We start from the raw sequence: 25,250 nt of genomic DNA on the forward strand, positions 1-25,250 counted from the left end.
TTGACATGTGAATATTCTTAGATTTTCAAAAGGGAGCCACTGGGTCAAAGACTATGAAATGAAAAGTTGTGGATACTTACCAAATTGCTTTGCAAAAATCTATCAGTTAACACTTTGCCCAGTAGATCTGAGTGCCCAACCTGCATTTTTGTCATCCTTGAGGGTTATAGACTGAAAGTTGGTGTGGCCCGCATTGTTCCTGTGTTTAACCCCTAAGATGATGGTCTTTGGAGGGGGACCTTTGGGAGGTGATTAGGTCATGAGGGTGAAGGCTTCATGAATGGGATTAATGGCTTTATAAGGGAAAGGGGAGAGATGATGTTTGTCTCTGTCATGTGACCATCTGCAAACCAGCCTCCAGAACTGTGGGAAATAAATGTTTGCTATTTAGGCCACCCAGACTAACACATTAAATTTTATTTTTATAATTTGATTAGGTAATTTTTTTTTGTTTTTAATCGCTAGTGCACCCAAACCTTTATTTGTAAACTAATCACTCTTTTCTTTTTGGTGTGTTGGTAAGTACTGTTTATACAGTAATGACCTTAACTCTTTGCCATTTTTGTTGCTGACTTTTTCCTGTTTATTTTTTGTGTATGATATGTTTTTAATTTTTATGAAGTTTAGCTTTTATCGCTTTAATCTGTTGATCTTTCATTGTAATTTCTGTCACTGTTTTAAAATGTTTTTCATCCAAAAATTAGAAATATTTACCATGACTTTTTCTAGGCTTTTTTGTTTTAATGCTTCTAAATTTTCAATCCGTATGGGATTTATTTTGGTAAATGTATGCCATGAGGTGAGGAACACAAAGATTTTTTTCCTAAGCAACTAGCCAGTAACTTCAGTAGCATTTGTTAAATAAATGATCTCCTCCACCTTTCCTCCACCCTGGTTTGGGATGCTTGCTTGATTACATGCTCTTGTTTCTAGACTATGTTCGATTTCATTGATGTGTCTGTTCTTATGCCAGCACCACACTGACTTAGTTAATGCCGTTTTACTTATTAATTCTAATTTAGTGCCCACACCGCATTCATAGAAATCAGAATTCACTTACGATTCCACCGCCGCTACAGAAATCCAACTCTTGTCCTTTAGCTGTGTTACTCTTAGTCCTATTTCATGCCTGCTTAATTTTTTAGTTATAACAGTTGCATGGATAAAATTTTTTAGTTTTTTTAAAAGTTCCACAGGTTATTCTGTAATCTTGTAACTTACTTAGTTCTACGGATAGAGAAAGTACAAGTCACATTAAAGGATTAATATTATAAAAGGGTCTTGACATGCAGATAGCCTTATACACTATATTAGTAATTGTATGCAGTCTACTGCTGACCAGATAGTTTAGACAACTGTTTGTTTTGTTTTGTTTTGTTGTGTTTTTGAGACGTAGTCTCGCTCTGTCCTCCAGGCTGGAGCACAGTGGCCAGATCTCAGCTCACTGCAAGCTCCGCCTCCCGGGTTTACGCCATTCTCCTGCCTCAGCCTCCCAAGTAGCTGGGACTACAGGCGCCCGCCATCTCACCTGGCTAGTTTTTTGTATTTTTTAGTAGAGATGGGGTTTCACCGTGTTAGCCAGGATGGTCTCGATCTCCTGACCTCGTGATCCGCCCGTCTCGGCCTCCCAAAGTACTGGGATTACAGGCTTGAGCCACTGCGCCCGGCGTTAGAGGACTTTTTGTGTTACACAAATAAAATGCTTACCATTTCCACTGTATTGAGGATGCATTTGTACATACAATGGTGAGTTTATGATGGCATAGCATTTTGCAACTTAAGAATAGCATTCTTGAATTTTTGTAGTTTGGCTTGTCATGAAGTTCCTTGTAAAACTTCTGCATGGAGAAAATTCAGTTTCATTTGTAAACCACTGCAGATGATCTTCAAAAAACCGTGTTCTTACACTAAGTTAAGTCCAATGTTAGAACGTTGTTCTGAGATGGCAGCCATGTGAATGGAGATGATAATATAATATTTGTGCCTGGGGTGCAGCAGGGAGGAGTGAATCCAGAGTTTGGGGAGAGGGTGGAACAGTCGTCTGAATGCTATTTCCACTTTCCTGTGTGTTGGCTGTCTGCTTCTGATATCCTATAGAAACCAGTGAAAACCCATCACAGTTATTTAAAATGAACACTGTATAATACCTGGGCAACAGTTTCTTTAAAAGTGGAAAAATTGCTGTATTCAATATTCTCTCTGGCCTTGACACAAAAATCATAGTTCAGAAGTTCATGGTGATGGTTGTTGGTAAAATTCTCAGATGTGAGAAGGGTCCCTACACACTTGTGTAGACTTTCCCCATAAGGAACCAATATGTGTTAGTACTTAAAAGTCAAAGTAGAGCCACTGAAGGGTCTGCTAAACCTGAAGAGTGGAAAGTTCTAGGACAGTATATTGCAGGGAAAGTTACAATTGGGAAGTGATTCTATTAGATTGCCTGGTGAAGAGAAAAGAGTACATTTACTTCTTGAACTTTTCTAAGTCGAGAAATATGCCTCTAAGGTTCTTAGGAAGACTTTTGATGTGGACATTTTAGTTCTTCCCTACTCCTTCCCCCGCCCCAACACAGACATCCTAGTTGTTCTCATGTCTTCATTTATTTCATTAACTATTATAGAACATTTTGGTGCAAACATGTGAGTCAGTTTAACTCTAAGTAATATGTACATTCCAATCTGCTTGACATTGTAATTGCAGAAGTATATATCTAGTCCCTGTGTACCTCCCTACCCCAAGTTTCTAGTCCAGAAATCCTTGACAGATAACTAAACAGTTATGGCGAAGTATTAGGTTGGTGCAAAAGTAGTTGTAGTTTTTGCCATTTTTTTTTTAATACAGTGTGCCCTAGCATTCATAATTTTAAGTAGGGCTATTTAGACATTTCTTAAGATATGCATACAGTTGCAATGGGGTTTTTTCCTTTTTTTTTTGTTTCTAATTAGACTTTTGAAAGAGAAGCCGTCTGTATTCCAGGTGCTGCAGCTCCAAAATAAGTCTTTGATATGTCCTGCAAAGTGTTCAGAAAGCAAAGGTGGTTGAAATGACATCAGAATGGTTTCCAAGGCCCTGTCTGTTCCTGTAGAGGTCAGAGAAACCACAGCCTGCAAAAACACAATTTGAGGTCAAGAATCTAAAACACCTGCTGTTCCCAATGAACTGTGTGATGCACACAGAACGTGTTTGGAAGGGAGGGTCAAGCTAAGTGAACAGTCATGATAATACCTGGTTGGTCTTGTAGCAACAAAATTGAGGGGAAATATGAAAGTTAAAAAAAATTTTTTTTTGATGTTATTGTTGATATCCCTATTTGAATGTAAAGTCCCTAACACAAAGAAGCAAGCTTCCTTTAGACTGCATTTACTGCTCTTGATGACTCCAGTTGTGTGTAAATATTAGAAAACAGCAGGGTCCTGCATTCCAAGAATCACTTGAGCAGTGCCACGAAGACAAGTGTCCTTACTGGTATTGTAGTCATACTCCCAAGCTCTCCTGCTGTTTCTAATCTGTGCGCACAGCCGTGAAAAAACTGGACTGACATTTACAGGCACAGCAGGGAGACACTTGACTAGGGAATGTTAAAGACTACAGTACCTCCAATTCAAAGTGGCCACCACACATGATAAATCTTCACAGGAGAGCCAGTCTGCACTTCAGCTGATGCCATAATGAGGGTATCTGTAATGAAGCAAAAAGCAGAACATTTTTCTCCTCTAAACTCAACTTTTTAGCAGTCAGATATTTATTGTTGCCTTTTTAAAGACCTAAATATCTAAAGGAAAAATCTAATTCTGCATAGGTGACGGATCTATTTCTTTGAAACTGTGTTTTTTGGAAGGTCTGTTTCCTTACTGCTCAGTCCTCACTAGGGTTTTATAGGAATGTTCCTTAGTAAAAGAGCATTTACTCATCAACTCTGAATAGAAATAACATTTCCTGGAATCTTCTCTAACTGGCATGTAAAAGAGGGTCAGTCGCTTTCTGCCTCGAGTTCGGCAGATTTTATTCCCTGTTTTGTCCCAGGGAGCTGCCAGATTCGTATGCCATAATACCAGGAATGCAATTAGGTTTGCTGCACATTGTCTGGTTGACTTCTCAGTTAAGAGTTTCTTTCCCTATGGGAATAAGACTAGACAGACTGTCATTTGCTATTACTAATTCTGCTTAGCATTATCACTGGAGCTTTTTTGTAATTAGCTATCTTAGTTGGCTCTTAAATTTTAATAGCCAATTGAAGCTACGTTTTAGCCAAGTTCCATATCTAAATTGCATTCAGTCCATTAACAAAGTTGGTTAAAAGGCTATTAAAACAAAAGCCAATATATGGTGGTTCGCACTTATATCTTCGCGGCAGTAGCAATGCTGGCTTCCCCCGAGTTCTCTAAAGGAACTTACTCTCCTCGAACAAAGTTACACGTAAACTGGACACAAGTTCTGAGTGGCAAGAAATTAATGACAAGATTTTTAGCATGCTAACATATTCAAAAATGTCACTACCTACCCCCTTCAACTTTTGGTGAGGGTTTTTCCAGGGTTTGGTTTCATTTGGTTGATGGCGATGAAGAGAGGAAGAAAGAGACGTTTAATATTGTAACTTAAAATTGATGGTTTTTGAAAAGTGAATAATTGAAATGATGTTTTTCTCCATTTTAGCTTATCAAAATTATTAGCAAAACCATCTGAGGCACCTTCTGGTAGAATTGTAGTCTCGCTGGGTTTAGTTTGTAAAACACGCTGCCAGACATTAAAAAAAAAAATTGTAGTGGAGCCAGCACATAGGCTCAGAGCACTCTTTGCCTAATTGATAGTCCTTGTTGTTATTATGGTTAAAGTCAGAAGACCATTTCTAACACTCCCCCACCCTTGGCAAATTAGTTTACCATGATTTTAATTTCTACATTGAGTCCCCCTTCCTCCAAATTGGAACATTAGTTCAGTTTTCCATTTTCAAAGATACTTAATTTAAAAAATTTTAATAATTTGTAATGCAGGCTGTCAAAAGAAATTAGACTGGTACAGGGTGCATTCAGTATACATTCATCTCTGAATCGTGAGTACCCTGGGAATGAAGACATGGAGAGAAACTAGTGGGCAAATACATCCTGTCACCTTTACTCAGTCGAGTGCAACTGAAACTGCTCCCCACCCCCATTTTGCCAATGTCCTATTTTGAAAAGAATAATTTTTCTATTTCAAAAATCTACAGATTTTTTAAGACACCAAGTGATGGCTTTTTCTATTGCCTCATTCAGAAGCTATTAGAAATTGTATTTAATCTTACATTTTTTAAAGTCACAAGAGGGGTCAAATACTTTCCATCTCCCTCTATTTGACTGTTCTTCCAGATAGCTTTCTCTATCACCCCCAGGACTGTGATCAAGCTTTGTCTTTGATGATGCTATCTTCCTTACTGAAAGCCACGTGGCAGACAAAATCTGGGTAGAGGTGATTCTACTAAAATTACATTTCCATTTTAGTAGCCCACATTCACATGGGATTTTTCAACCAGGTTTACTTTTTCAGTCTCTGGCTAGATGGCTGAGGCAACGTCAGTGAAAGTATAGCCTCACTGACTAGGTGAAAGCTTCACATGTCTTAGCAAAGCAACAGCAATGCTGGATGGTCTCTGGTGATTTTTGTTCTATACCAGAAGCTGATAGAAAAGGACAAGAGAGGTCATTTTATCCATGTTAAGATTATAATGCAGTAAAATTAATATGCTATTGTATATGTAACTAATTGGGCTTTAATAAAAATAAAACTGGCTTTGAAAATCATGTCAGAAACTCTCTAAGAAATGAGTTTGATGGCTTCTCCTATGGAAGACAAAGCAGGAACAGCCCTGTTGTGATTTTATTTTATTTTTATTTTATTTTATTTTTGAGATGGAGTCTCTGTCGCCCAGGCTGGAGTACAGTGGTGCAATCTCAGCTCACTGCAACCTCTGCCTCCTGTGTGATTTGTAAGAGGACCCTCTAGCTAGCTGTCTGTATATGAGTCAGCCATTAAACAGGTGATTGGGAGTTGCAAGAGTGTGCACATGTGGTGGGGTGGGGCTTTGGAGCTGTCTTTTTTTTTTTTTAACTTCTCAGGTGGGCCATTTTTAGAAGGACTTTTCTTTTCACCTGGGATCTTCAGAGAGCTGAGCCTGAGACAAAGGCTTACGTGCAGTTAGTTTATTTGTGAATGTGATCCTGGGGAGGAGAAATGAAGGACAAAGGAGTAAGAAGGGAGAGCCAGCATGGGGAGGCATCATTAAGTCAGCCGAACGACTGAAATCCTGCAGGACCTTCCAAGGAGCCCATGAAATGCGTCTCACAACCTGCTTTTGGGTGCTAACTTTCCCATGCTCCTGAATTGCACATGTGGAATGCAATGTTCCTGGCAGGCATCGCATACAAGCCCTAGAGAAGGAAAGGAGGGGGGCCTTCAGGAACCTGGTAGAAGCCTGGGCAGAGTTGGCTGACGTCACTTGGTCTGGAATGAGTGAGGATTTGACACCACACACAGTACAGGAGGCACCTTGTGTGCCACCGTATGATTCCCTTAAGGTCTTTTCTCTCGGACTGGTCTATTTCCCTAGAGAAGGTCCTGTCTATTGCCCAGAGGGCTGAATTTTGAAGACCATAGTTAAGAGAGCACCATCCAGTTCATCAGCTTTGCCTTTTCGGGATTATGCTTTTGGTGTCTGGTCTAAGAACTTGGCCTAGCCCTAGATTCTGAAGATTTTTCAGTTTTCCCTAAAAGTTCTATAGTTTTATGTTCTACATCTAAGGCTTTGATCTATTTTGAGGGTTTTTTTTTTTTTTTTTTTTTTTTTTAATAAGCTGTAAGTTTTGAGTCAAGATTCTGCTTTTTGTCTATGGATATCCAATTGTTTCAGAACAATTATTATTATTTTTTCTGAGACCAAGTCTCACTCTGTCACCCAGGCTGGGTTGCAATGGCACGATCTCAGCTCACTGCAACCTCTGCCTTCCGGGTTCAAGCAATTCTCCTGCCTCAGCCTTCCAAGTAGCTGGGATTACAGGCATGCACCACTAGACCCAGCTAATTTTTGTATTTTTAGTAGAGATGGGATTTCACCATGTTGGCCAGGCTGGTCTCAAACTCCTGACCTCGTGATCTACCCACCTTGGCCTCCCAAAGTGCTGGGATTACATGTGTGAGCCACCGAGCCTTTCAGGTATTGTTTTTAATTTCAGTTTCCACAGATTCATTGTTAGTGTAAAGAAATATAATTTTTGAGTGTTGTGTTTTTGAACTTGCATGCTGTCACACTGATGAATTTACTATTTATCAATTTTAAAACTTAAGTATTGAGTTTTTATTATGGTAGATGAGATCTTGGCTCTCTTGAACTCTTGCCCCTCCCCTATCCTTCTGTACAATTAGGTATTTTTAGATAAATTGGTAGTCAGTGTTTACATTGTTTCGATTAGGTAGATATGACTTCAGTGTATTGTGATATTGTTTCCTTTTTTGGTAAAACTTTTTGCTTCTCTTGGAATTAAAAATTGCCTCAATTTTTTTCTAAGTTTTCTACATATTTTTGATTATTTACAGTTATTCCATCAGATCTATTATAACACCCGCCAGTAGCTTTTTTATTTCACATGTTCAGTCATATCAGAACATTTATCAATTTCTTTTTAAATTGGATGCCTCCCTTCTGGAGTATTTCTTTTTGCTCCATGTGATACCAAGTTGTCTTGGGGATCCTGTGCAGAGCTTCACCTAAAGCTTCTCCTCAAGATGATTTTGGACTTCTCTTTACCACTTTGCTGTATTGTATCTCCCGTTCCTGATTTCTGTAGCTTCTTTCCTGATTTTGTCTCTTGCTTTGCACTAGTACATCCTGCAGAAGCTTCTTTAAAAAGATGTATGGGAGGCTATTATTTTTAATCCTTGCATGTCGGAAAATATCTGAGTTACCTTCACATCTGTTAGATAGTTTGGCTAGGTATAGCAACCTGGTTTGAAAATTGTTTTCCTTCAGATTTTTGAAAGATGTTGCACCACTCATTGTGTTTTAGCATTTGATGTTGCCTAGGGGGAAGCTTAGTGCATTCTGATGCCCTTTCCACTTTGAAACTCTTAGGATCTTCTCTTTGTCCTTCTGTTACAACATTTCATGGCCATGCACCTTCATGAGGCTTCCTGTCATTTGTTGTGTTGGTAACTCAATTATTTGTCAAATATCGAATGTTGACTTTGGCACTATTCTGAACTCCAGAGATATTGCAGTGAATAGGACAAGGTTTTCACCTTATGGAGCTTATAGTCTGGTAGGGAAAAAAGAGAAGAAATCTATAATCATTTCAGTCAGTGACAAACACGATGAATATAAAACAGAAAAGGGAAGTTGAGGAATGTTTTTTGGACCGTAGGTGCTATGTTAGGGTGACCAGGGAAGATCTGTCTGAGGAGGCGATGTGAGTGCTGAGGCCTAGAGGCGAGAAAGAAGAAGCTCCTGGGGAAGATAGAGGATGGAGGCAGAAGCAGGTGGAAAGGACTGGTTGGCGTGCAGGAGGAACAGAGAGCACCGTGTGCCTGGAGTGGGTAAGGAAGGAGTGCCAGGCAGGAAGTCTGAGAGTCCAGCAGAAGCCGTATCACACAGGGCTACTGAAAGGAATTTGGATTTTATCCTATTTGAAATGAAAAACCCTGGGAAAGTGACACTCGCAGGGGTGAGAGGCTCTGCTTGACACGGCTCTGGGAGGACAGACTGGAGAGGAATATGCGTTGTAGGAGGGTGACCGCAGTGGAGGCTGTTTCAGACTTTCCTATGGTGGGTTTTGACTCAGTGGCCCTTTCAGACCAGCGTACTGTGCTTTTCAGTTCTGGGAAATATTCTTGTATTACTTCTTTGATGATTTCCTTCCCTCCAGCTTCTCTGTTCTATGTTCCTAGAACTCTCAGCAATTATTTGTTGCACTTCTCTCCTGTTTTTTTCTCTTTATTTTTTCATTCTATTTTTTTGAGACATTTTCGTTTTATCCTTCGACATTTTTAGAGATGTTTTAATAAGATTTTGGAGGGTTAGGTCTTGCTGAGTGGGGAAGGAAGGCTAGGGTCCAAGTGAGCCCCCTTATGTTCAACCCCGTGCCCTGTCCCCAGCTCCCAGAGGAACCTGGAGGGCCGTGTCACTCAGGAGAGCCCTGCAAGGGCTGCTTCTGCTGTGTTAGGTCCGTTACTCCTCTTCCATCCTCTCCTCAAATATGTATTTATTTAACATATTTACTTATCGATCACAATGCACTTATCTAACATTTACTGGGTTTTCAAACTCTGCCAGGCACTGTGTAAACGTTGATAGATGAAAAGACCAGCAGAACTATTTGCCTGCTAATTTGTTTCCGTTTTCTTAAAAGGAAAATACTTCCTTAAGGGATGCTGAAAGCTCAAAAGGAAAATACTTCCTTAAGGGATGCTGAAAGCTCAAGAGAAGTATGATGTCAGGAGGATAGTTATGCAGTTGAAAAGAACCCAAGTGTCCAAGCATTGGCCTGTTGCACACCAGGTACAGCTAGAGTGTGCTGGTATGTGATGGCCGAAACACTGTTAGGGATTTCTGAGTAATCACAGAAAATGTAAACAGTGTCAGAGACCTGAAATGGGAAAATATTCTACTCGTTTTCAAGCGTCAATACCCTATAATATTCTGGGTTTACGTATTTAAATATATGATGGTAACCTAAATCTTTTCTTCTTCTCTGTTCTTTTAAGTTTTCTTTCTTTCTTCCTCCTTCCTTCTCTCCCTTAGGAGAGAATAAAAAGAGTGAAAGTTTATTTACTTTGCTAGTACTTAGGAGGAATGAAAGGAGTGAAAGTTTATTTTTAATGAGACCAAGGGGCCTGGAAAAAGTGCAAAATCTTGGCGTGGTAGCTTCAGGCGGAGTTGTAGCTAGGACACAGTCATCCAGAGGAGTCGCTGTTCTGCTGTGGGCGCTCAGTCCTTATTTTCACACTTTCATCACATTTCTATGTGAAGACACCTGCATTAGTCTGTTCTCACGCTGCTGATAAAGACATACCCAAGACTGGACTGGGTAATTAATACAGAAAAAGAGGTTTAATGGACTCACAGTTCCACGTGGCTGGGGAGGCCTCACAATCATGGGGGAAGGCAAAAGACACATCTTACATGGCTTGGAAAACAGGGAATGAGAAAGTGAAAGGGGTTTCCCCTTGTAAAACCGTCAGATCTCATGGGACTTATTCACTACCACGAGAGCAGTACTGGGGAAACCACCCCCATGATTCAGTTATCTCCCACTGGGTCCGTCCCACAACACGTGGGGATTATGGGAGCTACAATTCCAGATGAGATTTGGGTGGGGACACAGCCAAACCATATCAACACTGAAGTCAGGCTCGTGCTTGCCGATGAAACGGTCTGTACTTTGCATGATATCAAGAGTCAGAAGATTCTGGAGGATGTTTCTGTTTCCAAATCAGTTTCCCTCAGCAACCTGTGAACCTCTTGTTTCTTGATCTTTTTAGCCTCTGTACCAAGCACAGTGTCTGGCTCCTACATGTGACTGTGCAGGAGAAATATTTGTTGAATAAATGAATGAATGGTTGGGAGATGAGGAAAACTAGAAAATGAAATCAATCTGCCAAACATTTATATTAAGAAAAAAGAATAGCAATTACCCAAGAATAGGCTGAAGGAGGTGTGGCCTAACAGCAGATGGTGTGGGAAAGAGCAGGAGGCTTGTGTTGATCGCGGCCTCCTAGGCTGGGTGGAGGCTGCTTAGCCCATGCGCTCTCTCTGTACCCAGTGGACCACATCTTGGTGTCCTGATTTGCATGGACCTGGAAGAATTGAGGTGGCTCCAAATGAGGGCAGGCAGCATGGAGAATGGTTAAGAAACCCGTTACACAAGGAAATGGAAAAACTGAGACCTCGAGAGAGGCACACACAGGTGGTCATGGGGAATGTGGTGGAGAAGGCCATTGTCTACAGATATTCAAAAGTCTGTTACGGGAGAGAAGAGTACGACTCTTCAGAGTCACTGGAGAAGGCAGAACTAGGCCCAGTGAGGTGCAAGGTAAAGGGAGATGTCTCAGTACAGAAGTGTCACTGATAGGTAGTTAAGTTCTAGTGGAACCAGAAGACCTAAGATGCTGTGAACACACCCTTGGAAACTTCAAGCAGAGATTGCTGTATGTATTGCTGTGGGGGTTATTATATTAGAACCTCCATCTTTTAATAATCAAATTATGAAGCATTAATATTAACTAACTTTTATGGGGAGCTTGCTATGTTCCAGGCACTGTGCTATTTTATATGCATTATGTCATTTAATCTCCATTAGCAACCCTGTGACAGGAGTGCTAAGATTTTCTAGGAATCTGATGCTTAAAGAGGTCAAGTGACTTGCCTGAAGTCATAGCTAATAAGTTGTACAGTAGCATCTGAGCCCAAACTCATATGGCTCCAGAGCCACCCTCTTCACAGCTATCCCTGTGGCCATAATCTCCGACTTGATACCATGTACAGCCATTGCAGTGTGGCCCTTGTAACCCCCAAATATTTTCGACCCTGATTGTATTAGTCAGTGTGAGCTAAGTCCTACTGCAATAACAAACAATTCCAAAACCTGTGGCTTAAAAATCACAAGGCTGGCCAGGCGCAGTGGCTCACACCTATAATCCCAGCACTTTGGGAGGCCGAGGTGGGTGGATCATGAGGTCAGGATATTGAGACCATCCTGGCAAACACGGTGAAACCCCATCTCTACTAAAAAATACAAAAAATTGGCCAGGCATGGTGGTGGGCACCTGTAGTCCCAGCTACTTGGGAGGCTGAGGCAGGAGAATGGCGTGAACCTGGGAGGCGGAGCTTGCAGTGAGTGGAGATCGCGCCACCGCACTCCAGCGTGGGTGACAGAGCGAGACTCCGTCTCAAAAAAAAAAAAAAAAAAAAAAGCAACACAAGACTGATACTATAATGAACAATACATGTCATTATACACTTGTCCAAACCCATCGAAATATACAATGCTGACAGTGAACCCTAATGTACGCTGTGGACCTCGAGTGATAATGATGTGTCAGTGAGATTCGTCAATTGTAATGAATGCACCACTCTGATGGCGAAGTGGATAACAGCGGGGGAGGGGGAGGCTAGCACATATGGGGGCAGGAGGTGAGGGGCAGGCACCTCTCTCTTAATTTTGCTGTGAACCTAAAACTACCCTAAAAGGAAAAATAACATCTTTGGGGGGAAAAGTCACAAGGATTTGTCTCTTTTCCATGTCCCATGACCTAGGCTGCTCTGTTCCCAGAGCAGATATACGTGATGACCAACGAGTGGCTTTCACACCTATGAAATAGGAAGGTAAAGTAATAAATTATTGGTGTCAGATCATGGCCTAAATGGCATGCATGTTAAGTAATAAGATTTGAATTCCCTTGTGGCTTATGGAACGATGTCTTCTTGTTTTATAATTACCCATGGACTTTCTCATTTTGTAGCTCCCTTGGGTATAATAAGCCTTGGTGGTAGAAGGGTGGGCTATGCTATCACTGCTGCCATAGTCAACTGAGATGTAGGAACTTTGGGGTCCTCTCCATGCCTCTCTTCTGGCGTCTGGCATTTGATATGGGAACATAGGCGGGCATCCATCAAGCATTTTCTGTCTATAGCAGAGGGGATAAGTCCTGTGTCTACACAGTTTCAGATCCTCTCTCTCCCTTCCTCCACTCTTACTCATAAAATAATTCTCCATCCTTGTTTGGAAAGTTAGGCACCAAATCCAGAAATAAACCAATGTGTAAAAGGGCAGAGGTTCTTACCTTGACTGATAGATCCCTGCCATTTTCAGAACATAGATATGGTGGATAAAGTGGCAGGAACTACTGATGGGGCAGTAATTGATGTCAGTTAGAAGACATTCCAGATGGCAGAAGTTGTGTTCTGTGTATGTGAAGCTTAGGGGGACTTTTTTCTCCACTTTCTTTCCTACTACAGGATACAGGAATACCTCTAAAATTCATGATGTTTCAAAGGTAAGATGTTGTAATTTCAAGTCATTAAAATGTTGCCATTGTTCATCTGCTCTTGTATATGCCCCTCCCCACCAGCCAGAAGGGTTGGCAAGGGTGCATGATTGACAGTGATGCCCATCCCTCTGAACCCAAAATAAGGAACATGGCCAGAGCTGCTTCAAGTGGAACCTCACAAATTTCTCTTATCTTTTTGATTTCTCGAATTTTGCTACAGTTAGGGTTGCCAGATAAAATACAGAACACTGTCTTAGTTGATTTCTGCTGCAAAATACCTCACACTGGGTAGTTTATAAATAATAGAAATTTATTTCTCACAATGATGGAGAGTGGGAAGCTCAAGACCAAGGTGCCAGCAGATTTGGTGTCTGGTGAGGACTCATCCTCTGCTTCCAAGATGGTGCCTCCTCCCTGGTGTGCTCACATGGCAGGGGGCACCTGTGTTGTCCTCACGTGGCAGGAGGGCAAAAGGGCCAGAGAGCTCTCTGAAGCCTCTTTATAAGGGCGTGTAATTCCATTCACAAGAGCTCTGCCCTCTTGTCTCAATCACGTCCCAAAAGGCCCCTCCTCTTCATACCGCCACAATGGGGGTTAAGTTTCAACATGAATTTTGGAGGGGACACAAACATTCAAACCATAGCAGATGCCTGGCTAAATCTGAATTTCAGATAAACAACGAAGAATTTTTTAGTATAAATATGTCCCCAATATTGCCTAGGACATCCTTATACTAAGACCAGTGTTCATTATTCATCCGAAATTCGGATTTAACTGGGCGTCCTATATTTCTGCTTGCCAAGCCCCACCTAAAATGCAACTGCTTCTAATTTTCGAATGATAGGAGACAGAGCTCAGGAAAGTGCACGCCAAACAGCGACACGGTTGCAATGTCTCAGATTGTATTCCCGAACACGTAATTTGGGAATCAGTAAGGTGCACAACAGAATACTAAAGACCAATGCCTTTCATCTGCTTCCAAGAAAGGCATGATTCTGCGTCTTGGGTTACTAGAAATCCTCTTCATTACCCTCCACAAGGAGAGAACCGCAGCAGCAAACACACTGCAAGGTAACAATTAGCCCTCAACTGTAGCTGGACGAAGGTAGATAGGGGTAAGACTAATCTGCTCCATGAAGCAAGAGAATGATGCCAAAACCCAAGGCAGAGCCTTTTCTGTACACGAGCCAGTAACCTAACGGTGGGAGGCAAAACAGAGTGCTTCTAAAGAGGTGGTTTCATTCAACTCTTTGCGCATTAAAACCTGTCCTTGTGTTTCTGGGGGCAACAGATTAAAAATGGGAGTGAAAAATCTTACGTTTGAATTGGTTGGTCATCATTTCTCTCCGCGCTGTGTTCTGCTATGCAAAGAGACAGACCTGAGCTGTTTCATCGAATCATTTGACATATTTTTGAGGCATTAGGTTCTGGGTGAGTAATGAATCCTCCCCTCTTGGGACCACAGTCCAGGAGCATTTGATGTATCACAGTATTTTGCATTCATTTGTGGGGAGGGTTTACTGGGCTAGGCACTGAAGTAGGAGCTTTCTGTTCCCGGGTCTCATTTACTCCTCAGAGCCACCTGAGAGGTTTATCCCTGTTTGATAGATGTGGCCTCTAATGCTTTCTTCTCAGGCCACATGGAGATTCGTTATCCTTTCCATAAACTTTGAGATGCCCTGAACACTCAACATCCACTTAGCATAGCCCCTAAACACATAGATCCAGGCCCCGTCTCTCACTTTGAGATGAGAAAACTGAGGCTCATCGAGATGAGGTGAAATGTCCAAAGTCACAGTGGTTGTGACAACATTGATTTGCAGATACACCTCACCTAAGGTCATCTGGTGTCTTAAGTTGGGTCCCCAAGAAATAGACCCTGAGATGGGAAGGAGTCTCGCGTTGGAGTTGGCTGAGGAGCCTTGGGATTCACAGTGTGGACAGCCGTGTGCTGCTGAATGATTAACAATCCTCTGGCATGGGGATTGGGGGTCTTGATTTGTGGAGTTCGTCAATTTTAGTGTAAATTCTCCCACCATGGCCTATTTCTAAGCTACCAACTCGACGTCACTGAATGGGTGTTGGGAAGAGGCACACGGAATCGGCTGTCACCAGCTGGTGCCATCGGTACCAGCACACCACTGCCTGTGGGGTGGGTGAGGGAAGCCGGACTGTGCAGAGGGAGAAATTAAATCATAGGGCAGTCACAAGAAAGGCCTTGGTCAATCCCAGGAAGCTTGAACTGGGATGGTCCTTCAGCGAAGTCCCAAATTGAGGCAAAGGATAGAACCTTTATGCCCCCTTTCCCCATATGGACTGTTATTAAGATATGGGCTGCCCCAAGGTAAAGCAGCTCTCTTCCACCATGGGCAGTTCTTGAGCAACTCTCAGCAGTCAGTGCCCACATTCCCAACAGCTGGAGGAAGACACGTCAGTCCTGCAGGGGCATTGGGGTGATACATCACTGCGTCTTGGCCTCCTGGCAAGCCAGCAGTAGGTCTGGAATCCAACCAGGTCCTCCTGAGCAAGTCCAAGACTGCTCTTCTCACTACAGATCCCGTAGATGTTCGAGTCATTGCCAAGCATGTCATGGACGTCTCCAGTGTGAAACTGCCATAGGACCATGTATGCCTAGATCAGGGACTGGTAAGATTCCAGGATTTGTCGTAAGAATCAGGGGTCTCTGCAGTTCCTCCCTATCTTTCAAGGTCTGGAAGGAATACTTCACCCACATAACATCTACCCTGTTTAAGGTGAGAGTGAGTGGTGCTCTCCTTCCTCTAAATTCCCATAGCACTGTACGTGCAGCCCTCTGAAGTGCCACTCTAACATTGCAGTCATGTCTCCACTTCTTGCTCTTCCTAAGCAAGAAACACTTTGCTTCTCTTTCACCTTTGTATTCCCCATGTTTTTTGGAACCTAGAAGGCACTTGGTAAACACTGGCAGGGAGCGAGATGGATGAACCAGTGATTAAATAAATGCTCAATAAAGATCTGGTGACTAGATCTCTAGTTCAATTCGTACATTTCAGGCTTTTGGCTATATTCTGTTGTGTGGTCTTATTTCCTTTGTGAAATCTCATTTTCCCACCTGGGACCAAGAGTTCATTTGCACAGGGCCCATGCCTTCCATTTCTTCTGTGATCACAAAGCAGCTAGCCTAGCTCACTCATTTTTAAGAGAGACTGGTTGACTGCGGAACTAGTGCGTTGGCATAATCAATAAATTTGATAAGGAATTTCCTTGGGTAATTGACTTTGTGGAAGAGTTTGGAAGCGTTCCAGTTGTTGTATTTCCCTTTTCTTTGGGGAAGTGGAAATACTGGAAATCAAGAAATCAAGAAAACAACGTAGTTACTACAGATTTAGAAATTCCAGGGCCGGGCACGGTGGCTCACTCCTGTAATCCCAGCACTTTGGGAGGCTGAGGCAGGCGGATTGCCTGTGCTCAGGAGTTCGAGACCAGCCTGGGCAACATGGTAAAACCCTGTCTCTACTAAAATACAACAAATTAGCTGGGCGAGGCAGCATGTGCCTATAGTCCCAGCTACTCAGGATGCTGAGACAGGAGAATTGCTTGAACCCTGGAGGTGGAGGTTGCAGTGAGCCGAGATTGTGCCACTGTGCTCCAGCCTGGGCAACAGAGTGAGACTCTGTCTCAAAAAAAAAAAAAAAAAAAAAAAAAAAAAAAGACAAGAAAAAAGAAAAAAAAATTCCAGTGAATGGAAAGTGCTAGATGATAGTTGCATTACACATTATGTGGGTGGGCACCACAAAGAAGCAACACCTCTGGAAGACCTCAAGAGGGCAAAGTCAGTCCCCTCCCCTATAGTTACAGACACTTCCTCTCCTGAGGGGGCAGGTGGAATCGGGGGGATGCCCTTGCTTCTGTGACCAGCATCCTGGCAATGCTTGTGATGTAGACAACTCAGCCTCCAGTCTGCAATTACTTGTTTTTGATGAAGTGGCCCTTATTCCTGGGCTTTCTTCCCAGGCCATGCAACAACTGTCACTGGTCTAGTGAGCCCTCTGCCTGCGTAAATGACCCAAGAGCCTCCCGCAGTGTCCCCTAGTTGTGTGTGTTTGCACACATACAAACACGCGTTCAGGGAGATGGGACTGTAGAATTCAAGCCCTCTGATGGATTTGGCATCTACTGTTTTCTCTGTGATAGTCAGAGTCACTTCCTAAGGCCTTTGATCCTTCTTTTGCCAGGTTCTTCCAGGAGCTTCTCTGCTCCCATAAGTCCTTTAACTCCCATTCATCTCTCTAGAAGCCTCTGTTACCCTGGCATATGTGTTCTTTCTAATATTGCCTATCTTCCAAAACAAAGATACAATAAACTTAGGGACATTGGTTTACACACATAACTTAAGGGGAAAAAGGAGGAAGATTTCAAGGAAGTCCTCTATTTATTGCACAGAAAACCAACTAGAAATAAGGGACTTGCCACTGATAGTTCATATCGATGTGATGCATCTTAAAGATACGAATTACGGTTTTCAAATGAGCTGCTCTCTCTATCAAGCCTCCGAGTCCTTGCACGTGGCACAATCTTTGTCCCCAAATCCCTTTCTCCTCTTTTCCATTTAACTAATTCCTACTAATTCCTTAAGAGTCTGGTATCACTTCCTCTGGGAAGCCTTACCCAATCCTATCACTCTGGGTGAGGAGTCTCTCCTACCTGCTCCCTCTTTTACAACTGTTTTTATAATGATATATGTTATTTTGCCCCAACAAACTCATGGAAATACTGGGACAATAATTGTCTGCTGACTTAGTCTTCGATGCTCAATGGCTAGAACATAGTGGACACTCAACAAATGGTTTTTTTTGGAGGGCGGTACAAATGAATAATCAAATGATTTTAAAAGAACTGTATCACTTCAAAATGGGTTTGATCTTTGAATGAAAAAGCACCCCATATTTGCAGAGTCGGGGCGGAGGCATAGATTAGATACCAAGCAAAAGAGCAAGAACAAGAGACAATGGAGGAAGTGATTTTCACTCACCTTATTTCAAAATCTGACTGAACAGACAGAAGTCAACAAAATTTAATTCATTCAAATAGCATACTATGTATGCTTCCAAACCTAATGGATGAAATTTATATCTTTTCAATCTCTGTAATGAAAATTCAAGGACCAAGGGTAAAAAAACAATGATTAGTCACATTCTTTAAGTATGAAATGAATACAAAGATTCAAGTTGATATGACGTTTTCATGCTGTTTTCACAGATTGCTTCATATGTAGTCATGTGGCAGGGGTGGGGGCATAAAAAATTTTGGTATTTTCTCTGCAACTAGAGGAGGCCTGACGTCTGATGTATTTGAGCTGCTCCGAGAGGTGCCCCGCTTCCTATTCCTTCCCCGAGGGTTAGTCGATCTGAGGAGTAATATATGCTTTTTCATATCTCTCCAGTAATTAGGCAATTTTTATGTACGAGATGGTTTATAGCACGCACACCTACATCATTCTGACCTTTCTTCCGTTTACCTGCAGCGTGTGGTATTTTGGGAAGTGACTTTTCTTGGTGAGTGACAGTGTCACACTGCTCGCCGGCTCCTGTGGAAAGCAGGGCAGCCAGCCGCCCTGGTTGCCCTCGGGAGCAGGAACTGTAGACCTCACCAAGGCGCCTCGATCTGCAGTCCCCAGTGTGGAAATGCCAGTCTTTTTCTGTGATGCCCTGTGTGATTCTGGGGTTTTGTTTTCAATAGTTCACAGCATGTAATTTTGAGAGCTGAAGTGGACATTGTAGAGCCATCATTTCCTCGTTGAGGTGACGGTTCTGGACTGGGGCTTACAGACCAGTATCAGAGAGGTAGCATGGGGGTAGGGGAGGCTTCTCTGTACATGAAGGCAGGTGCTCAGTGCATTGAAGGAGGAGAAGCTTGTGACTAGTATGCTGGTTTAGAAATGGGCTCTTGGTCCCCATTGTCTATCTGGGTTCAGAATCTTGCTCCCTTCTTAAAAAGGATTTTGCACACATTTTTAATGGAAAGTGCTTTGTTCCTCTCCCTGGTACTGACCATATACAAGGTGTGGCTTTTAATGAATGATCAGACTTTTCAAAACAAACATTCCACATTGCTTGCATCTTAATCAGTATGTGGTCTGTCAAAGTAAACAGAGTCTTCTATTGCTCCCTAACTCCCAATCCAAACTGTGGGATTTTAGGCTCCTCTGGCAGGCCTTACGCTACAAGAATCTGAAGTGAAAATGAGCATGTTGAGATGAGAGTGAATAACTTGGCTGAGTCCTCAAGGCAGAGGTGGTGACAGGATCAGCTTAATAATCCCACTGAATGGAGGTCAAATGTCACCCACAGACATAGTCCTTATCCTTCCAGCACCAGGCACTCTGCCCAGAGTAGCTGAAGATGGAGATTCCTTTCCCCTGGGCAGGGGTGAGAAAGATGGCAGACTGAGATGTACCCTTTTCCTACAAGAGCACATTTCTTCGAATACGCTCAGTGCAGTGGCCATCATCAACCTTTGAGGGTACGTTTAATGTTTGGAAATGTTTCCAAATTCTTTAGAGCCAAATTTAGCAACAAAATGGATAGTTGTGCCAAGGAATATAGCACCTGGGATCAAAAACAATGTATTGCTGTAAAAACAGAAGCATTATATGGCTTACAAATGGACTCCAGTGGCAATTCTAAAATAAGAATCCAAGTGAGGTTGGAGCAATGACAGCCCCAGTGAAATGAGTATGTGGTTTCCCAAGAAGAGGTCATGAAAGCTTCCGTGGAAGCATGGAAGTGGACATATATGCCAAACAATTGGACAACACACAAGCATGAAAACTATGGATGCTGAGTCAAGGCTGGGAACCCGAGGTTAGGCCACACTCTGCTATATACCCTTGGCACATGGGTCCTGGAAAACCTCTTCCTTTCCTGCAATAGGCGGCATTTGTTTACTGCTCTAACTGGGATGTCTTAGCCTCCTCCTCACCAGGTTGACTTCTAGGCATCCTTCAGGACTCAACTTGACTTTGAGTTTCTCAGTCCTCAGAGAGTTACTGTCATCTGTGATCCATCCTGCATGTGTATACATCTCTATAATGTTGACTTTCCTGCTCCATTATTGTAATTTGTTTGCTTTTTGATTTTCCCCATCCATACCCCCATGTTATGAACATCTTGAAGGCAGGTGTTGCCATATTCATGTCTGTATTTCCAATGCTTGGCATATAGTAGATGTGTAGTAACATGCTTTGTGATCCAATTTTGATGAATGTCAGGGTCCTCATTTGTTCCTTGTTCTTTTAAACTCACAGGGTCTTGAAAAATGAGAGAAAAGATGTGAGAATTCTGTGATCATCTGCGTGGTTGCTGCATGCACACTCAAATTATGCTGCGATTTCTGTACACTGATAACTGCGTGGACGTATCTCATGGACCATGTTTCTTGAACATTAGTGTGTGGCTGGCACTGTGGGAGTGCCTCAGATCTGCAGAGCTGGTTCCTTTAATGAAATCCACTTCTAGATCCATTGTATAGCTCAACCCTGCCAGAAATACTCCTGTTTAAGTGTGATATGTAACAAGTATTATTTGAAAGTCAATTACCAAAAGGGTACCACTGCAGAATAAAAAGGAACTAACTGTGGAAAATTAGACAGCTACTCAGAGCAGTCTTTAGTCTCAATTAGCCACATTTTCCTGTCTTCTAGCAGCTGAACTCAGAGTGTCATTTGAGTAGGAGCTTGGGCCTGGCAGCTCACGGCACTCTGTTGCTTCCGAGGTCCCCAATTATGCAATAATGGTAATCACTGGTGGAGGGCTTGGTTGAGAAATGCCTGTTTCCTCATGTCTAGAGCTCAGTAATCATAGGGGAGGAGTATGTCAGCACAGGATTCGTTGATTTCAAATTATTGTTTGAGAAGGAGCTAAGTGAGATCAGGCTTTTACAGACTGGATTGCGGAGGCTGAGGCTTGGGGATGCCACCCTCAGACGGTGCTACAGGCGGACAGCTCTGACCACTCTCTGAAAGAAGATCTGCCCTAAGCCTGCACTCCATCCTTCATCCCCAAGAGTTCAAGGGCCATTTGAGACACAGCAGAAACTACTTCTGGCATAGCCCACTTGCCACTCAAAATAATTAGTTCTTATCACAGAGGGCTGGCAAGTAGGGATATGGGATGGGACAGGCTGGTTTCCTATTTCTCACACCCAGTAGGGCTTCCAGTCTTTTGTCAAATCTGGTCTTTAGCAGAGGCCTCCTGAGTTCTCTTTAGATGCCTTTGCCATTTCTGAAGTAGCAAGGGCAGTCAAAAATGGCAAAAATGGTCACAAATTCTTCCCCTCCTATTAAGGGGTGGAGCCTGTTTCTCTACTCCTTGAAGTTGGGTTGGCCATGTGATATGTTTTGGCCAATGTGACGTATTTACAAAATGATGCAAGCAGAAGCTTGTATAGTGCTTGTACACTGGGATTTGCTTTATCTTTCTGCACTTGGAAACACTGCAACTGTCACCACATGAACAAGCTTGAAATGGTCTGCTGGACATTAAGAGAGACATATGGCCCAGGTACCCTGTAACCCCAGCTACAGCCAGATAACCATACAACATGCGAGTGAGGTCATTGATTGCCAACTTGAGCAGGAGTGAGCCCGGCCAAGACCAGCAGAAGAACCTCATAGTTGATCAAGATGAACCCAAATTGCCAGACTACTGAGTCATGAGTTAAATAAAAGATTGCTGTTTTAAGTCACTAATTTTGGTGGGCTTGTTATGCAGCAAAAACGGATACATGACTGTTATGTTACTATCGTACCACATACTGCCCTAAACACCACACGCATGAACTCATTTCATCTTCTCAAAACCTTATGAAGGAGGTATTTTTTCATCCCCATTTTGCAGATGAGGAAGCTGAGATTGAGGGACTTGCAAAAGGTTACAAGGCTTGTGTGGGGACAGGGGTCGCACCTGGCAGCCTGGCTATGAAGTCTACACTCCTAACCATTGTACCCACTGCTGCTGTCAGGCAGGTCTGGAATGTCACAGCTCTGCCCAGACCCTCCAGTGGCCAGCCAGTGCCTCAGGAAGCAAGCTTGGCATGGGATATATCCTTGGTATGGGATATAAGGCCTTTCATGATTTCATTCATTCAACAAAGCTTTTACTGAGGTCTACTATGTGCAGGCACTGGGAACGTGGCAAAGGAGAAAGCACACAAAAATCCCTGCCCTCATAGATTCTACGGTCTTTGGTGGCAGAAAGAGACAAGTAAATAAGCAAAATAATCAGTTTGTTAGGAGAGTGGCTGGAAGGAAGGGCAGATGGACAGTGGCTCGGGGACAGAAGCTCTGTGCCTTACCTAGAGGTCAGACAGAATGAGGGTGTGGCAGAGATGCCCATGATGGTCTTTCCAGCAAGCCTGCCCCTATGCTGAGCTCTCCTCAGCCATGCCTGCTCATCCACACATTTACCCCCAGCCAGTGAGGCCATGTGACTGCCATGTAGCTTCACGGCATGAGATGGGATTTCCCCTGTCCCCACTGGTTGCTGCACCCCCTCCCATGTTCTCCCAATATACAGAGCCTCTCTACTTCTTGTAGGCATGGCCTTGGGTTCCAGTTCCTTGGTATTTCTTCTGCTGCCCTTTTCTGTCCTGAACTTTTGATGGGTACATGGAGAAAAAGGCTCATCGTGGAAAGACCATAAGTTTTGTAGCCTCACACCTGGGCTCACAGTTCAGCTGGTTCTTATGAGCTGTGGGTCCCCAGGCAAGAGAGTTCACCTTTCTGAACCTTAGTGTCTGCCCTTGTAAAGTGAGGGCAATCTCTCTGCCTTGGCAGAATGTCGTGAGGCTAAGCGTATCATGAGGTTAATCCTGTACACAGTAGGTGCTCATAAATGGTAGGTCTCCCTCTCCTGGACTCAGTTCCTTATTCCACTCTCTCAGATCCTTGGTTTCCTCATCTTTGCACTGCAGATGTAGGAGTTGTGAGTATTAAGAGTGTAACATGTGATCTCTCAACTTTTGCAAGACCCCTTTCTTGTTTTTGTCATTGTCGTTCTTGTTAATTACTCATGTAGTTACTCCACTTTCTCTCCACTCTCTTCTCCTTTTATCCTCCCTCCATATAAGCGACTGGTCTAGTAAGTTTTGTGGAAATTACTGTTTTGATTTACATGAACAGTTGTGTGTGTGTGTGCCCTCTGTCCAGTGCTTCTAGCTGCTACACAGAGCTCCATGGCGTGTCTCCACTTCATTTTCCTCATCTATATTAGTCTGTTCTCACCCTACTGTAAAGAAATACCTGAGGCTGGGTAATTTATAAATAAAAGGGGTTTAATTTCTTTCATAGTTCTGCAGGCTGTACAGGAATTATGGGGGCTGAGGAAGCCTCAGGAAACTTACAACCATGGTGGGAGGTAAAGGGGAAGGAGGCATGTCTTCACATGGCTGGAGCAGGAGGAAGACAAAGAGCAAGGGGGAGGTGCCACACACTTTTAAACAACCAAATCTCATGAGAACTCTATCACCAGAGCAACACAAAAGGGAGAAAACCACCCCTGTATTAGTCCATTCTCACACTGTTATAAGGTCATACCCGAGACTGGGTAATTTATAAAGGAAAGAGTTTCAATTGACTCACAGTTCCACAGGGCTGGGGAGGCCTCAGGAAACTTACAATTATGGCGTGAGGGGAAGCAAATATGTCCTTTATCACATGGCGTCAGGCAACAGAACACATGCAGGGGAACTGCCCTTTATAAAACAATCAGATCTCGTGAGACTTATTCACTTTCATGAGAACAGTTTGGGAAAACCTGCCCACATGGTTCAATTACTTCCTACCAAGTACCTCCAATGACACATGGATATTATGGCAGCTACAATTCAAGATGAGATTTGGGTAGGGACACAGCCAAACCATATCAGCCCTCATGATCCAGTCATTCCCCACAAGGCCCCACTTCCGACATTGCATTACAATTCAACATGAGATTTGGGTGGGGACACAAATCAAAACTATATCACTGTCATTCCCAGATGGCTGCCAAATCCACAAACACCATGTCTTAGAGATTCGAAGATGCACATTGTTGGTTATTTTAACATTTCACACTGGGTGGCTTCTTGTGCTCGCTATCTTCAGTTGTGACAGTTGCCACTATCTGCCCTGCACAAACATTATCAGTATTAATGTTGGAACTGGCTTAAGGGGCAACTGTAACCTGGAAGCATATCAGGAGGTGATAGTGCAGCATGCTGAAGAAATGCTTCATGATCACACTCTTGAAGGCAGCACTGTGTGGGTAAAGATGGACACTGACAACTCTGGGTCAGAAGGTGGTTTAGAGAGCTGGGCTTGGGATGTGAGGGAGAGCTAAGAAGACTCAATTTGTTTTACTTCTATTTTTCTTTCTATATATGCCTAAGGGTGAAAAATGATTTGAAAAAAAAGATCAATAAGGTTAAAAGATTCAAAATAAGCATTTTGAATTCCAATTGTATAAAAAGTCTCTGACAAGAGAGTATTTTTTCATTGTTTTTCCTTTCTTAGTGTTACATAATATACTGGTGTGTCTCACAATGGAATGAGCCTTGGTTTGAAGGGAATGCAGTCACCTGCAGAATGGCCTTCTAAGTCACCATGTAGCCCACTGTGGGAATTCCTGTGGACTGTAAACCTTGACGTGGAATTGTTTGTGGCACAAGGTATCTGGTTTGGCTAAGTTGTGCCAGGGTGTATCTTCACCAGCACTTGGCACAACTCATCTTTCTAATTTTTGTGAGTCTAATATGTGTACAGTGATCTTTGTTTTAAATAGCATTTCTCTAATTGCTAATACATTTGAGTGTCTCTTCATGTACTTGCTGGTTCCTTTGTTTTCTTCCTCTGTAAGTTGCCTGTTCTTTTCTTTTGCCCATTTTCCCATTAGGCCTGCTTTTTCTTATCTATTTGCAAGAGTTTCTTGCACATTCTAGATCTATTCCACTGCTGACTTAGATGTTTCAAATATGTTTTTCTTTTCTATCCCCCAGAGCTCTTTGTAAACTGCCACGTGCCTTCTGGGCACTGGTTAATTACAGGTTCTCAGTGTGATGTGGATATGGGAAGATTTAGCTTTGCCAAAAGAGCACCCTGCCATGACCTGGCCCCTTAGTGTGCTGTGCCTTCCCCTAAAGCAGTTCCTGAAGGAGCTGCATTTTGAAAGAGTGCTCATGCCACTCAGGAGACCCACTTTCAGCTCTGCAGTTTCCATGCA

At 42.9% G+C, this 25,250-nt stretch overlaps 1 protein-coding gene across 1 annotated transcript in view; it reads left to right on the forward strand.

The window, feature by feature from the left end:
• Positions 1-24,854, forward strand: part of VRK1 (VRK serine/threonine kinase 1) — a 112,660-nt gene extending 87,806 nt beyond the window's left edge. Inside the window, exon 12 of the mRNA XM_065518433.2 lies at positions 20,300-24,854. Coding sequence (XP_065374505.1) covers positions 20,300-20,314 — 15 coding nt within the window. The 3' untranslated portion in view covers positions 20,315-24,854. The remainder of the gene's footprint in view (positions 1-20,299) is intronic.
• The last annotated feature ends 396 nt before the right edge of the window (positions 24,855-25,250 follow it).

Source organism: Macaca fascicularis, chromosome 7 (genome assembly GCF_037993035.2).
Source record: "Macaca fascicularis isolate 582-1 chromosome 7, T2T-MFA8v1.1".
Classification (NCBI taxonomy): Eukaryota; Metazoa; Chordata; class Mammalia; order Primates; family Cercopithecidae; genus Macaca; species Macaca fascicularis.